Source organism: Theropithecus gelada, chromosome 5, assembly GCF_003255815.1.
Source record: "Theropithecus gelada isolate Dixy chromosome 5, Tgel_1.0, whole genome shotgun sequence".
NCBI classification, from domain to species: domain Eukaryota; kingdom Metazoa; phylum Chordata; class Mammalia; order Primates; family Cercopithecidae; genus Theropithecus; species Theropithecus gelada.
Genome location: NC_037672.1, coordinates 151,280,150 through 151,296,507, shown reverse-complemented (window position 1 = coordinate 151,296,507; position 16,358 = coordinate 151,280,150). Strand labels below are relative to the sequence as shown.

Sequence of the window (16,358 nt, the reverse complement as noted above, 5' to 3'; positions counted from 1 at the left end):
ATATCCTTAATAACTGGTAAAGTATTTGGTCCATAGTAATGAATCAGCAACTGTTGAACTAAAGAATGGAGGGGAGCTTCTAATCAGGATTTTTCTGAGGTTTGAAATATTCAGATTTTAAATCTGTTATTTAACTCAAAACCCTGTGATACCAATTTGAATTATAAGCATCAATATGAATGTGTAGATGTGTGCCTGTGTATTCTCTGTCCACTGAAAAGGCCTAGAAATGATGACAAACCCAGAAACAATGAGCACTCCACCCCTAATATCCCAAATATGTTCTCCCAAAACCATTTTCCACCAAAAGGAACCAGGAGTCCTTGGAGAAATGGTGATGTCAGGTCACAATCAGGAAATCTACAAGATGAGTCTGCACCATTTTGTCATACCAGTTACAAGGAGGCTACTAAACACTGTTAGGATCATGGAAAGAGATCCAGGAACCAACTTTAAGCAGATCCCAATGTTCAGCGACGGGACAATATGAGCATCAATAAGGATAATAATGGCAATATATTGAAACACCACTAATATGTTTAAATTATGCTTAATGATTTCCAAAACAAAAGCAAGACAAAATGTTACTTATCATAATTGGAACATTGGTGGATGTTAGTGAGCCAACTCAGTATTTCAAAAACTGTTAAATAAAATTTAAGTTATCAAGCATTTATCCTGTGTTTCTTATAATGAACTCTTTCTCTGAAAGTTTCTATTTATTGAGATATTCCAGCTAGTATATGAAAAAGGGATGATAAAGCAGAATGCAGTATGTATTGAGTATCCTTTGTCTAAAATGCTTGGGACCAGAAGTGTTTCAGGTTTTGGATTTTTTTTTGGTGGGTTTTTTTTTATTGGAATATTTGCATATATATAATGAGATATCTTGGGGATGAGACCCAAGTCTAAACGTGAAATTCATTTTTTACAGACATCTATATGCATAGCCTGAAGGTAATTTCATTCAACACTTTTTATAACTGTGCATGAAACAAAGTTTTGACTGTGTTTTGACTGCAACCCATCTGATGAATCAGGTGTAGAGCTTTCCACTTGTAGTGAGCGTTACGTCAGTATTCAAAAAGTTTTGAATTTTGGAATATTTTGGATCTCATATTTTTGGATTTGGGATGTCAACTTGTATTATACTTCACAATACTTAAAGAATAATTAATGGATCTAGGCTGTGCATCAGTTGGGGGCCAACATCAAAAACAACGAGCTTTTGGCCCATGCCCATAGTCCCAGCTGTTTGGGAGGCCAAGATGTGAGTATCACTTGCAACCATGAACTCCAGGCTGCAGTGAGCTATCATGGCACAATTGTGCTCTAGCCTGGGTGACAGAGAGAGACCTCATCGTTGTTTTGTTTTTATTTTTATTTATTTATTTTTAAGGCAGCTAGACCTATGCCTCTGAAGGGAAAAACACTATTTGTGAAGTAGTCTTGCAAAGAAAAAAAAATATAATCAAACCTGACCTGAATCTTGTCAGTTCCCTAGATCTACCTCCCAATTTAAGGAAAACACAGAGAATAGAGGAATATATTATGCTACATGTTGGAGATGCAACAGCAAATCTAGATCATGGAGAATGTCAGGATACAAGGTCCAGTTTATTCAACGAATGAATTACAAGAACAGATAAAGAGATGGGTGGCAGGAATCCATAGATTAAAGAAATATGCAACATATGGACTTTATTTTGATTTTAATGTAAACAAATAAGAAAAATAAGGAGTATTTATGGGATGATTGAAAATTTGAAAACTTACCAGATATTTGGTGATGTTAGTGAATCATTATTAATTTTTAAGGTATAATATGGTACTGTGATTGTGTTAAAAGTATTTCTTATTTTTTAGAGATGCATTTTGAAATATATACAGAAGAAATACTATGATTTCTGGAACTTACTTCAAAAAAATGGGAGAAGAGAAGTAAATACATGGGGAGTATATGAAATAAGATTGGCCATGAGTTGATCATTGTTGAAGCTAGGTGACGGACTCATGAAAGTTTATTATACCATTTTATTCACTTTTTTATATGCTTGACATTTTCCATAATAAAACTTTTTAAAAACTGATGTTTTTTTGTCTATTTTTAGTGTCATTTTTGTGTTCATACACTCATAGAATTTAAAGCAAATAAATCTTTCAAATGATCAATATATTGGATTAATTGATTCTCTGTTTTCTGCATTGTCAATTAACATTCATTTCTTAATTTTCTTATGTGTGTATAGAAGATAGTTCTGAGCACTTTAAGATTGATGCCAACAGTGGTGAAATAAGAACAACCACAGTACTTTCATATGATTATAGACCTTCTTACAGAATGACTGTCATTGCCACTGACCAGGGAGTGCCTCCTCTTCAAGGACAGGCAGTTCTTAATATTCAGGTAATGTCGTCACCATAAAATATGGAGGGACATCTACATATTTCATTTGACTTTTATTACAAGTTTATAGAGTGAAGATACATGTAATATGTATGTATGTGAATATGTATGTATGTGACATGAATACTGTTTTAAGATGGCATTGCACATAGCATTCTTAGCTTTTTGCTATCACTAGAGAAATGATTTAGACCCAAATTATTTTGCAACTTAGCTTTGTACAGTTCTTGACAAGATAATCATCACTTGGCATTTATGTTGCTTTGTTTATAATGGACAAAAGGTATCTTTTCTTGTACTTATTCCTAATATCAAGGACCTGGTAAATTTGCAGGAGAAACTTGTATATAAACAAATGGCCATATAATAAATTACATAGTTTTTTGTAATTTTTTTAAATTGGGAAAAGTAACTTCAGATTCATATTTTAAGGCTTTACTTGAATCATAATGGGCAAACAAGTTGTGGGAAGTCTCCATAATAGGAAAAAAATTACACCAACCACTCAAAAAGAAGATGACTGTGCATATAGTTAGTTTCTTTGGGCATGCATGTGATAATCAGAAATATTAATACAGGTATATACAATAACCAAGGATATATATCCACAAGAACTCTGTTTCCAAATTATATTCTTTACTGCTTAAGGCTATGTGGGTTAAGAGAAAAATATACATGGTCGTACCTCCAGTTTCTTGTTTTAGACAAACAAAGACATATGATACTTAAAGGTACACAGATGTTGTCATTATGGCTAGATTGATCTGTAGTATTTAAAATAATTTAGAGAACTAGCTATCCTGCATTCCCATTGAAGAATCCACAAGGCTACAGTTCAGCTTAACTATAGCATGGCTTTACCAAACTGTCATTTCACACAATACAGCAAACTGGGAAATAGAAAATTCTGTAGCTCTTATCTCCTAAATATTAGCAGTTTTTAATCTTCTGAGACATACTGGAATTACATAATATAAAACCGACATTTTTCTCACTCATTAACATATGATCACATACATGGAAGGAAACTGCTTTCAAAATAATATTATTACATGTGTTGACCAAACTGTTTTAAAAATACCCCAAATTAATATCTCTTTTATTCGTATTTCAGGTGATCCCGCTATCCAAAGGGAGAGCAATCATGTCTCAGAATGTTAGACATTTAGTTATACCAGAAAATTTGAAGCCTGCAAAAATAATGAGCTTGATAAAGTCACCTGATCACCTTCAACAACATTATAATGGAAAGTTACATTTTAGTATTGTTGCAGATGATAAGAATGGACACTTTGAAATAGACAGCTCAACCGGAGACTTGTTTCTTTCTAAGGAACTTGATTATGAGACGACATCTCATTATCTTTTCAGAGTAATTACTACAGACCATAGCAAAAATCTTGCCCTGAGTAGCACAGTCTTCCTTAGTATTGATGTGGAAGATCAGAATGACCATTCCCCATCTTTCCAGGATGAGTTCATTGTGATCAGCATAGAGGAGAATGTTCCCATAGGAACCCTGGTGTATGTCTTCAATGCCAAAGATGGTGATGGCAGTTTTTTGAACAGTAGAATACAATACTACATTGAATCCCACAACCCTGGCATGAATCCATTTCTCATCCACCCCTCATTTGGCACACTAGTCACTGTGTCCCCTCTTGACAGAGAGAGCATTCCAACTGTCATCCTGACAGTAACAGCGTCTGATCAGGCTGTGAATGTGACAGACCGGCGTCTGAGATCACTGACAGCACAAATAGTGATTTTGGATGTAAATGACCACAACCCCACTTTTATGTCTTTCCCCATTGCCCATGTCAAAGAGGATGTCACAGTGGGCTCCTTGGTGCACCATATAATTGCTCACGATCCAGATGAAGGAAGGAATGGAAAAGTAACATACAGCATCCTCTCAGGAAATGAAAATATGGCGTTTATGCTAGATGAGTCATCAGGTACAGTGCCTGTATGTCACTTTTAAAAATATTTTATTTTATTGTGGTAAGAAAACATGAGACCCACCCTCCTGACAAAGTTTTAAGTGTACAATACATTGTTGTTGACTATGGGTTGAATGTTGCACAGCGTATATCTAGAGATTATTCACCTTGCTTAACTGAAACTTTAGTATCTCCCATTTTCCCTTCCATCCAACCTCTGACAACCAGCACTCTTTGATTCCATAAATTAGACTATTTTAGATACTTCATGTAAATTTAATAATGGAGTTTTGTCTTTTTGTGACCAGCTTATTTTACCTAGCGGAATGTCCTCAAGATTTATCCATACTGTCACGTCTTGCAGAATGTCTTTTTTAAGGCTGAATTGTCTTCAATTGTATGCACATACCACATTTTCTTTATCCATTCATCTTCCGATTAACATTTTTAGGTTGTTTCCACATCTTAGCTATTGTGGATGGTGCTGCAGTAAACATGGGCGTGCTACTCTCTCTTCAAGATCCTGATTTCAATTCTTTTGTATAAATATCCAAAAGTGGAGTTGCTGGGCCATATGGTAGTACTATTTTTATTTTTGGAGGAACATCCATGCTATTTTCCATAGTGGCTGTAACATTTTGAATTCTCACCAACAGCGTACAACGGTTCCAAGTTCTCTACTCCCTCTCCAATACTTGTTGTCTTTTTTTTTTTTTCAATGATAGCTATCCTAACAGGTATGAGTGATAGCTCATTGTGGTTTTGACTTGCATTTCTCAAATAATTCGTGACATTGAGCATTTTTTCATATACCTATTAGCTGTTGTATGTCTTTTTTGGAGATGTTTCTATTCAAGTCATTTGTTCATTTTAAAATTAGTTTATTTGGTTTTTTTATGTTTAGTTGTAGGAGTTTTTAAATATATATTCTGGATATTAACCCCTAATCAGATAGTTGGTTTACAAATACTTTCTTCCATTCTGTAGGTTGCCTTTTTCTTTCGTGTGCAGAAGCTTCTTAATTGTATGTAGTCCCCCTTGTTTATTTTTGATTTGTAGTCTGTGTTTTTGTTGTCTGCCTGTGAAATAATTGCCAACACTCAAGTCACAAAACTTTCCCCTCTGTGTTTCCTTCTAGGACCTTTATAGTTTCAGGTATTACACTGAAGTCTTTAATCCATTTTATTTTGTATTTTTTTATGGTGTAAAATAAAGATACAACTTCATTCTTTTACATGTGGATATCCAGTTTCCCCACACCATTTGTTGAAGAGATTAGCCTTTTTCTAATGTGTATTATTGGAAACTTTGTTCAAAATCAATTGACTACTTACAGGTGGATTTATTTCTGGGCTCTCTACACTGTTCCATTGGCCTAAATGTTTGTCCTATGCCAATACCATACTGTTTTGATTATGGCAGCTTTGTAATATATCAAAGCCAGGAAGTGTGATACCTTCAGCTTTGTTCTTCCTCAAGGTTATTTTGACTATTTGGGATTCTTTGAGATTCCATTTGAATTGTCATATTATTTTTTTCTATTTCTGCAACAAATGCCACTGAGATTTTGGTAGAGATTGCATTGAATCTGTAGATCAGTTTGGGTAGTAAGAACATTTTAATAATATTAGACTTTTCACTCCATGAACATACATGTCTTTCCATTTGTATCTTCTTTAATTTCTTTCATCATTGTTTTGTGGTTTTCAATATACAAGATATTCACCTCCTTAGTTAGCTTTATCCCTGAGTGTTTTATTTTACTCGTTTTTGTGCTATTGTCAATGGAATTGGTTTTTTTTTCTTCTTCTTTTTTTTTAAAAAAATTATTATTATACTTTAAGTTCTAGGGTACATGTGCATAATGTGCAGGTTTGTTACTTATGTATACTTGTGCCATGTTGGTGTGCTGCACCCATCAACTCGTCAGCACCCATCAACTCATCATTTACATCAGGTATAACTCCCAATGAAATCCCTCCCCGCTCCCACCTCCCCGTGATAGGCCCCGGTGTGTGATATTCCCCTTCCCGAGTCCAGGTGATCTCATTGTTCAGTTCCCACCTATGAGTGAGAACATGCGGTGTTTGGTTTTCTGTTTTTGCGATAGTTTGCTGAGAATGATGGTTTCCAGCTGCATCCATGTCCCTACAAAGGACACAAACTCATCCTTTTTTATGGCTGCATAGTATTCCATGGTGTATATGTGCCACATTTTCTTAATCCAGTCTGTCACTGATGGACATTTGGGTTGATTCCAAGTCTTTGCTATTGTGAATAGTGCCGCAATAAACATACGTGTGCATGTGTCTTTATAGCAGCATGATTTATAATCCTTTGGGTATATACCCAATAATGGGATGGCTGGGTCATATGGTACTTCTAGTTCTAGATCCTTGAGGAATCGCCGTACTGTTTTCCATAATGGTTGAACTAGTTTACAATCCCACCAACAGTGTAAAAGTGTTCCTATTTCTCCACATCCTCTCCAGCACCTGTTGTTTCCTGACGTTTTAATGATTGCCATTCTAACTGGTGTGAGATGGTATCTCATTGTGGTTTTGATTTGCATTTCTCCGATGGTCAGTGATGATGAGTATTTTTTCATGTGTCTGTTGGCTGTATGCATGTGTTCTTTTGAGAAATGTCTGTTCATATCCTTTGCCCACTTTTTGATGGGATTGTTTGTTTTTTCTTGTAAATTTGTTTGAGTTCTTTGTAGGTTCTGGATATTAGCCCTTTGTCAGATGAGTAGATTGCAAAAATTTTCTCCCATTCTGTAGGTTGCCTGTTCACTCTGATGGTAGTTTCTTTTGCTGTGCAGAAGCTCTTTAGTTTAATTAGATCCCATTTGTCAATTTTGGCTTTTGTTGCCATTGCTTTTGGTGTTTTAGACATGAAGTCCTTGCCCATGCCTATGTCCTGAATGGTGTTACCTAGGTTTTCTTCTAGGGTTTTTATGGTATTAGGTCTAACATTTAAGTCTCTAATCCATCTTCAATTAATTTTCGTATAAGGAGTAAGGAAAGGATCCAGTTTCAGCTTTCTACTTATGGCTAGCCAATTATCCCAGCACCATTTATTAAATAGGGAATCCTTTCCCCATTTCTTGTTTTTCTCAGGTTTATCAAAGATCAGATGGCTGTAGATGTGTAGTATTATTTCTGAGGACTTCTTCTTTTCCTAACTGAATACCCTTTATTTCTTTCTCTTGCCTGATTGCCCTAGTGAGAACTTCCAACACTATGTTGAATAGGAGTGGTGAGAGAGGGCATCCTTGTCTTGTGCCAGTTATCAAAGGGAATGCTTCCAGTTTTTGCCCATTCTGTATGATATTGGCTGTGGGTTTGTCATAAATAGCTCTTATTATTTTGAGATACGTTCCATCAATACCGAATTTATTGAGAGTTTTTAGCATGAAGGGCTGTTGAATTTTGTCAAAGGCCTTTTCTGCATCTATTGAGATAATCATGTGGTTTTTGTCTTTAGTTCTGTTTATATGCTGGATCACATTTATTGATTTGCATATGTTGAATCAGCCTTGTATCCCAGGGATGAAGCCCACTTGATCATGGTGGATAAGCTTTTTGATGTGCTGCTGGATCCCATTTGCCAGTATTTTATTGAGGATTTTTGCATCGATGTTCATCAGGGATATTGGTCTAAAATTCTCTTTTTTTGTTGTGTCTCTGCCAGGCTTTGGTATCAGGATGATGTTGGCCTCATAAAATGAGTTAGGGAGGATTCCCTCTTTTTCTATTGATTGGAATAGTTTCAGAAGAAATGGTACCAGCTCCTCCTTATACCTCTGGTAGAATTCAGCTGTGAATCCATCTGGTCCTGGACTTTTTTTAGTTGGTAGACTATTAATTATTGCCTCAATTTCAGAGCCTGCTATTGGTCTATTCAGGGATTCAGCTTCTTCCTGGTTTAGTCTTGGGAGAGTGTAAGTGTCCAGGAAATTATCCATTTCTTCTAGATTTTCTAGTTTATTTGCGTAGAGGTGTTTATAGTATTCTCTGATGGTAGTTTGTATTTCTGTGGGGTCGGTGGTGATATCCCCTTTATCATTTTTTATTGCATCTATTTGATTCTTGTCTCTTTTCTTCTTTAATAGTCCTGCTAGCGGTCTATTGATTTTGTTGATCTTTTCAAAAAACTAACTCCTGGATTCTTTGATTTTTTGGAGGGTTTTTGTGTCTCTATATCCTTCAGTTCTGCTCTGATCTTAGTTATTTCTTGTCTTCTGCTAGCTTTTGAATGTGTTTGCTCTTGTTTCTCTAGTTCTTTTAATTGTGATGTTAGAGTATCAATTTTAGATCTTTCCAGGTTTCTCTTGTGGGCATTTAGTGCTATAAATTTCCCTCTACACACTGCTTTAAATGTGTCCCAGAGATTCTGGTATGTTGTATCGTTGTTCTCATGGTTTCAAAGAACATCTTTATTTCTGCCTTCATTTCGTTATGTACCCAGTAGTCATTCAGGAGCAGGTTGTTCCGTTTCCATGCAGTTGAGCAGTTTTGATTGAGTTTTTTAGTCCTGAGTTCTAGTTTGATTACACTGTGGTCTGAGAGACAGTTTGTTATAATTTCTGTTCTTGTACATTTGTTATAATTTCTGTTCTTGTAATTCTGTTCTTGTACATTTCTGTACTTGTACAGTGCTTTACTTCCAATTATGTGGTCAATTTTGGAATAAGTGTGATGTGGTGCTGAGAAGAATGTATATTCTGTTGATTTGGGGTGGGGAGTTCTGTAGATGTCTATTCGGTCCACTTGGTGCAGAGATGAGTTCAATTCCTGGATATCCTTGTTAACTTTGTGTCTCGTTGATCTGTCTAATGTTGACAGTGGGGTGTTGAAGTCTCCCATTTATTGTGTGGGAGTCTAAGTCTCTTTGTAAGTCTCTAAGGACTTACTTTATGAATCTGGGTGCTCCTGTATTGGGTGCATGTATATTTAGGATAGTTAGCTCTTCCTGTTGAATTGATCCCTTTACCATTATGTAATGGCCTTCTTTGTCTCTTTTGATCTTTGATGGTTTAAAGTCTGTTTTATCAGAGACTAGGATTGCAACCACTGCTTTTTTTTGTTCTCCATTTGCTTGGTAGATCTTCCTCTATCCCTTTATTTTGAGCCTATGTGTGTCTCTGCATGTGAGATGGGTCTCCTGAATACAGCAAACTGATGGGTCTTGACTCTTTATCCACTTTGCCAGTCTGTGTCTTTTCATTGGACCATTTAGTCCATTTACATTTAAGGTTAATATTGTTATGTGTGAACTTGATCCTGTCATTATGATATTAACTGGTTATTTTGCTCGTTAGTTGATGCAGTTTCTTCCTAACATCAATGGTCTTTACATTTTGGCATGTTTTTGCAGTGGCTGGTACCTGTTGTTCCTTTCCATGTTTAGTGCTTCCTTCAGGGTCTCTTGTAAGGCAGGCCTGGTGGGGACAAAATCTCTAAGCATTTGCTTGTCTGTAAAGGATTTTATTTCTCCTTCACTTATGAAACTTAGTTTGGCTGGATATGAAATTCTGGGTTGAAAATTCTTTTCTTTAAGAATGTTGAATATTGGCCCCCACTCTCTTCTGGCTTGTAGAGTTTCTGCCAAGAGATCTGCTATTAGTCTGATGGGCTTCCCTTTGTGGGTAACCCGACCTTTCTCTCTGGCTGCCCTTAACAGTTTTTCCTTCATTTCAACTTTTGTGAATCTGACAATTATGTGTCTTGAAGTTGCTCTTCTCGAGGAGTATCTTTGTGGCATTCTCTGTATTTCCTGAATTTGAATGTCGGCCTGCCTTTCTAGGTTGGGGAAGTTCTCCTGGATGATATCCTGCAGAGTGTTTTCCAACTTGGTTCCGTTTTCCCCCTCACTTTCAGGCACCCCAATCAGACATAGATTTGGTCTTTTCACATAATCCCATACTTCTTGAAGGCTTTGTTCATTTCTTTTTCCTCTTTTTTCTTTAGACTTCTCTTCTCGCTTCATTTCATTCATTTGATCTTCAATCTCTGGTACTCTTTCTTCGGGTTGATCAAATCAGTTACTGAAGCTTGTGCATTTGTCACGTATTTCCCATGTCATGATTTTTATCTCTGTCAGTTCGTTTATGGCCTTCTCTGCATTGATTATTCTAGTTATCCATTCTTCCATTCTTTTTTCAAGATTTTTAGTTTCTTTGCAGTGGGTACGAAATTCCTCCTTTAGCTCTGAGAAGTTTGATGGACTGAAGCCTTCTTCTCCCAACTCGTCAAAGTCATTCTCCATCCAGCTTTGATCCGTTGCTGGTGATGAGCTGCATTCCTTTGGAGGGGGAGATGCACTCTTATTTTTTGAATTTCCAGCTTTTCTGCCCTGCTTTTTCCCCATCTTTGTGGTTTTATCTGCCTCTGGTCTTTGATGATGGTGATGTACTGATGGGGTTTTGGTGCGGGTGTCCTTCCTGTTTGTTAGTTTTCCTTCTAACAGTCAGGACCCTCAGCTGTAGGTCTGTTGGAGATTACTTGAGGTCCACTCCAGACCCTGTTTGCCTGGGTATCAGCAGCAGAGGCTGCAGAAGATAGAATATTGCTGAACAGCGAGTGTACCTGTCTGATTCTTGCTTTGGAAGCTTCGTGTCAGGGGTGTACCCCACCGTGTGAGGTGTGGGGTGTCGGTCTGCCCATAGTGGGGGATGTCTCCCAGTTAGGCTACTCAGGGGTCAGGGACCCACTTGAGCAGGCAGTCTGTCCGTTCTCAGATCTCAACCTCTGTGTTGGGAGATCCACTGCGCTCTTCAAAGCTGTCAGACAGGGTCGTTTGCATCTGCAGAGGTTTCTGCTGTTTTTGTTTTTGTTTTTGTTTTTGTTTTTGTTTAGCTGTGCCCTGTCCCCAGAGGTGTAGTCTACAGAGACAGGCAGGCCTCCTTGAGCTGCTGTGGGCTCCACCCAGTTCCAGCTTCCTAGTGACTTTGTTTACCTACTTAAGCCTCAGCAAGGGCGGGCGCCCCTCCCCCAGCCTCGGCTGCTGCCTTACAGTTAGATTGCAGACTGCTGTGCTAGCAATGAGGGAGGCTACAGGGGCGTGGGACCCTCCCAGCCAGGTGTGGTATATAATCTCCTGGTGTACCCTTTGCTAAGACTCTTGGTAAAACGCAGTATTGGGGTGGGAGTTACCCGATTTTCTAGGTGTTGTGTGTCTCAGTTCCCCTGGCTAGGAAAAGGGATTCTCTTCCCCCTTGCACTTCCCAGGTGAGGGGATGCCTCACCCTGCTTCAGCTCTCGCTGGTCAGGCTGCAGCAGCTGACCAGCACCGATTGTCTGGCACTCCCTAGTGAGATGAACCAGGTACTTCAGTTGAAAATGCAGAAATCACCCATCTTCTGTGTCGCTCGCACTGGGAGCTGGAGACTGGAGCTGTTCCTATTCGGCCATCTTGCTCTGCCCCTCTGGAATTGTTTTTCTGATTTCCTTTTCAGACAGTTCGTTGCTGGTGTATAGAAATGCAACTGATTTTTGAATGTTGATTTTTGTATCCTGCCTTTTCTGAATTTATTTGTTCTAACAGTTTTTTGATGGAGTCTTTAGGGTTTCTATATATAAGATCATGTAATCTACAAACAGGGATAATTTTACTTCTTCCTTTCTGATTTGGATCCCTTTCATTTCTTTTTCTGCGACTTTCAATTAAACCCTCTTATCGCTTGCTTATATTTACCTTTTTCATTTTCTTCTCTTAAAATGATGGTTCTTAAGAAACATATGCTTTAAACATTTTTGACTTCTTCTGTTGTTTAACTTAGAGAGATATATATATAAAAAATACATTATACATATATATAGAATAGACACAGAGTTTGTATTTGACGAACCAACTTTAATGGTCCTGTTTGTTAATATTAACTATGCTCTGTAGCTAACAGACACTATGGGCTGAATATACAACAGAAAACTTCTTTGCCCCCTTTGTGAGTCCTTGCAGGGTAGGATATAGTACCAATAGTGAATCAGGTAGCAGTATGACAAATCAACAGCGTTGTTCAAAGACTTTGGTATGGAAATTTATCTTTGAGATTATAAAAATATGTATTTGTAAATATTGGAAATAATATATATTTTTTATGGCTGAATTCATTTGGACATTAAGACCCCTGCTTTTTACATCAATTGTAATATTTCTTTTTTTGAAGAAGCATTTATTCACTGTCAGGTACTCTGCAGAAATGTCACTCACTCTCAACTTCACTTGTCTTGCTGTCACCATGTTGCTAGATAACATCTACTATATGTTTTTTATGTAGTTTGATGGAAGAGTAAATGTACAAATTTTCAGTCTTGTGACTTTCAAAATGAACCTCCTTCTACCTGATTTTCAGGGGATATTGAAAAATTAATAAACTCTCATCTTATTCACTAAAAAATAAAGTTATTTCTACATGAACCTTGGAAAAAAATCTCAGATATACACCATTTGGCCCAACTGTTAGTTAAAAGCATTATTTGGAATGGAATTAAATGTGGAGGATTTGGAAGTCATGATTATAGTCTGGCTATATTCCGTTGGAAAATTTCATCAAAATATTTATTAAATCCTGTACATATGGTTTCATTCTGAGGCATGCGTGGACACCACCTAAATGCCCAACTGACAGAGAAACAGTCCAGACACAGGCTGCTGATATCTGTCAGAGCTGAGGCTCTCCAAGGACCTGTTTCAGTAATACTTGGAATGTGTTCCAAGATGGCTAAGGAAGGTATATTTCAGATTGTTAAAAAGGATGGATAAAATTAGACTTGTGTTTTGGTAATATAGGTATCATGAATCTCTTGAGTAATTGCAGTGACTGTTTCAATGGAGATGTTTTTCGAAGACATAAAAGGATAATTGCCAAATGCATTCACATGAGATGGGATTTTTTTCTCTCACAAAGCTCATATTTCTTACAAGAAGACAGTGAGGGTTTTTTTTTGGTTTTTTTTGTTTTTTTTTTTTTTTTGGTGGCTATGGCTGAGAAATATAAAGTGATGAGTAATTATTGCAAAATTATTTTGTAAAATAGAATTCAGTAAACCTCTTTCATTATTTCATGAAAAATTCTTATAAAATGGGAGAAGCAAACAGCAATCCTAAAAGAAAAATGTGATAATTGGAATCATATAACGGCTATCTGTGTGCCAGTCTTTATTACATCTGACTTATATGGGTTACATGCTTCAGTGGCAGTGGGATAGAGACATGTTTTACTTGTGAAGTGTATTGTCTGAGTTATAACATCTTTGCTTTTTTTTTTTTTTTTTTTTTTTTAAATTGAGGTGGAGTCTTGCTCTGCCACCTGGGCTGGAGTGCAGTGGCGTGATCTCAGCTCACTATAGCTTCCGCTTCCTGGGTTCCAGTGATTCTCCTCCCTTGGCCTCCCAAAAACTGAGATTACAGGCGCCCATCACCATGCCTGGCTAACTTTTTGTGTTTTTAGTAGAGACGGGGTTTCACCATGTAGGCCAGGCTGGTCTTGAATGCCTAACCTCAAGTGATTCCCCCTACTTTGGCCTCCCAAAGTGCTGGGATTACAGGTGTGAGCCACCACACCCAGCCTGAGCCACTACACCCGGCCTGCTCTTTATTGTTAAAAAAATGCAGTTAACTGAGAATAAATATTAAGAGATCATAACTCTTTAACAAAAAATCAACTGTCTTAAAGAATATAGCCATACCCACACTTTTGTAACTTGGTTCCTTTTGTACATGATGTATTATGTGACACGAAGATATATATTGTTAGTATCCTAGATACTTTTTAAAAAGGAGGTAGATGTAGGCTAGATAATTTTAATGTAGTCATCTCAGTAGATAATTGCATAACATACATTACTCTTGAATTATTTTGTTTGATATAATTTAAATTGAGATGATTTTTTTGGCTAAAAATGTTTGCTTTTAATTGTAGATAGTATATACATTTAAAGATGGTTTAATGCAGTTCATATTTTAGCAGTTAAGACATCTGAATTTTTATTAGGTAGACAAGTTAGATATAAGTGGAGTAAGCATGACTTCTCTAAAGAATATTCATTACATGTTGCTTTTCTTCCGTTTTCAAAACAGGCTTACTAACTACAACTTGTCCTTTGGATTATGAAATGAAAACTCAGCACATTCTGATTGTTCTGGCACTGGATGATGGCACACCAGCACTTTCTTCATCCCAGACTTTGACAATTACTGTTCTTGATGTAAATGATGAAGCTCCAGTGTTTAAGCAGCACCTGTATGAAGCTTCAGTGAAAGAAAACCAAAATCCCGGGGAGTTTGTCACCAGGGTTGAAGCTCTGGACAGAGATTCAGGTAATTTAAAAATACAGAAATTGGGCACTTAATTCTTAAAAAAATTGAAGATTATAGTTGACATAATTTATAATAGTTATGGCTCAGAAAAAATGAACAGTTGCTAGTTATCTCAAATTTCTAATACTTCTCTCATTTGCATCCATACAGAAACACATATACCTGTAAAGATACAGATATATCCCATAAGATTTGCTTGTATTAACTTTATTATTATTTATATTAGGGTGATACCCAACTAATTAACATACACTTTTTTGATTTGATCTTAATAATCGAAGTACGGACAAAGCATCACACTTCTTTCAGAGTATAATAGTTAGATACATTGAGAAGAGGAAGATAAATGGTTCTTTATTTCCCCTGGATATAGCATAGTGAAAGAGGCATGGTGCTGGTGTCAGACCACCTGGATTTGAATCCAAAATTACCATTTACTTATGCCATGTGACCTTGAACAAGTTACTAATCCTTTCTATTTCCCTACTTATCTGTGATATGGAGATAATAACAGTGCCTAAATTATAGTTCTGTTATGAGTATGAATGAATTATTACATGTAAAGAGCTTAGACTGGTGTCTGACACAATAAACGGTCAATATGTTAACTTTGTTACTATTTTTACTATTTTCAACCACTGTGTCCAGACAAATGACTTTGGAGTAAACAGTTACTATGACTAGGAATTTATAAATTTCTTAGACTTGCTTTTCAACATCACTGTAGCTGTTTTGGCAACTGAGGTTCAGCAACTTTAATCATATTCTGTTTTTATCTTAAACAAAATAATTACAAAAATTACGGTGCTGTGTTTCTTATTCACAGCACATGCTGAATTCTTCCATCAGAACTAATATGAATAGTTTATATTCCCATTCACATGTGAAACACTGAACTAATATGAATATTATATGAATATAAACTATTCGTGTTAGTTCAGTTTAATAATTCAGTCTTTTAAAATTTACATTTGTATATAGCAAATGGCATTATATATCAATGTAATACTTTATTTTTTGCAAGAATTGTAATAGATGTTTTTATGGAAATAGTATTAACAATAGCATTTCCTCGTACATTGTTAATTTAAGGGGAAAAAGATACATTTACTTGAAATTTTAAAGTAAATTATAAAATATCTGAATACTTTGCCCTCTTGGAAAACATTATCTTTTAACGAAAGGCATTTTACATGAATTTGTATGTGATGTTACGAACACTCTTTTCAAGGGCTAACCCAGTTTTCTGTCTTTGGCCAGAGTGGGGCAGTGTGATCAAAGAGTTTTTCTAAGAGTTGAGTCTGAAGCGTGCTAAGGATTGTTTGCTCCAATCTGTGCTTAGAACTTAGCACATTTTTGGCAGTATTCATTTTTAGGGTGTTCAGAAACAATGAAGAATATACATAAGCTTTGTGTTTCACAATAATTTCAGCTCAGTAAAGTTCCCTTAGAGTGTTCTCTGTGGAAACAGCAATACAGGGCGCTGGGCAATACAAAAACTGCTTCCCAAAGCATATAGACATATACTGAACCTATTGCTGATGTTGTGTGATTTTGCAAACAGTAAGGTATGTAAAATGCTTCCTCCCTTTGGCCTTGCTTTATTTTGTGAATTTTATTTTTTTGTAATGGATTCTACTAAAAAGGCTCCTCTTGCTTTAATGCTTGAAGAGGGAGAAAAT

The 16,358-nt window shown here is 36.5% G+C and overlaps 1 protein-coding gene across 1 annotated transcript in view; it reads left to right on the top strand.

The window, feature by feature from the left end:
* DCHS2 (dachsous cadherin-related 2) overlaps positions 1-16,358 on the top strand; it is a 265,954-nt gene that overhangs the window by 167,091 nt on the left and 82,505 nt on the right. The window contains exons 8-10 of the mRNA XM_025385992.1: positions 2,250-2,407; positions 3,522-4,365; positions 14,437-14,676. Of these exons, the coding sequence (XP_025241777.1) occupies positions 2,250-2,407; positions 3,522-4,365; positions 14,437-14,676 (1,242 nt within the window). The remainder of the gene's footprint in view (positions 1-2,249; positions 2,408-3,521; positions 4,366-14,436; positions 14,677-16,358) is intronic.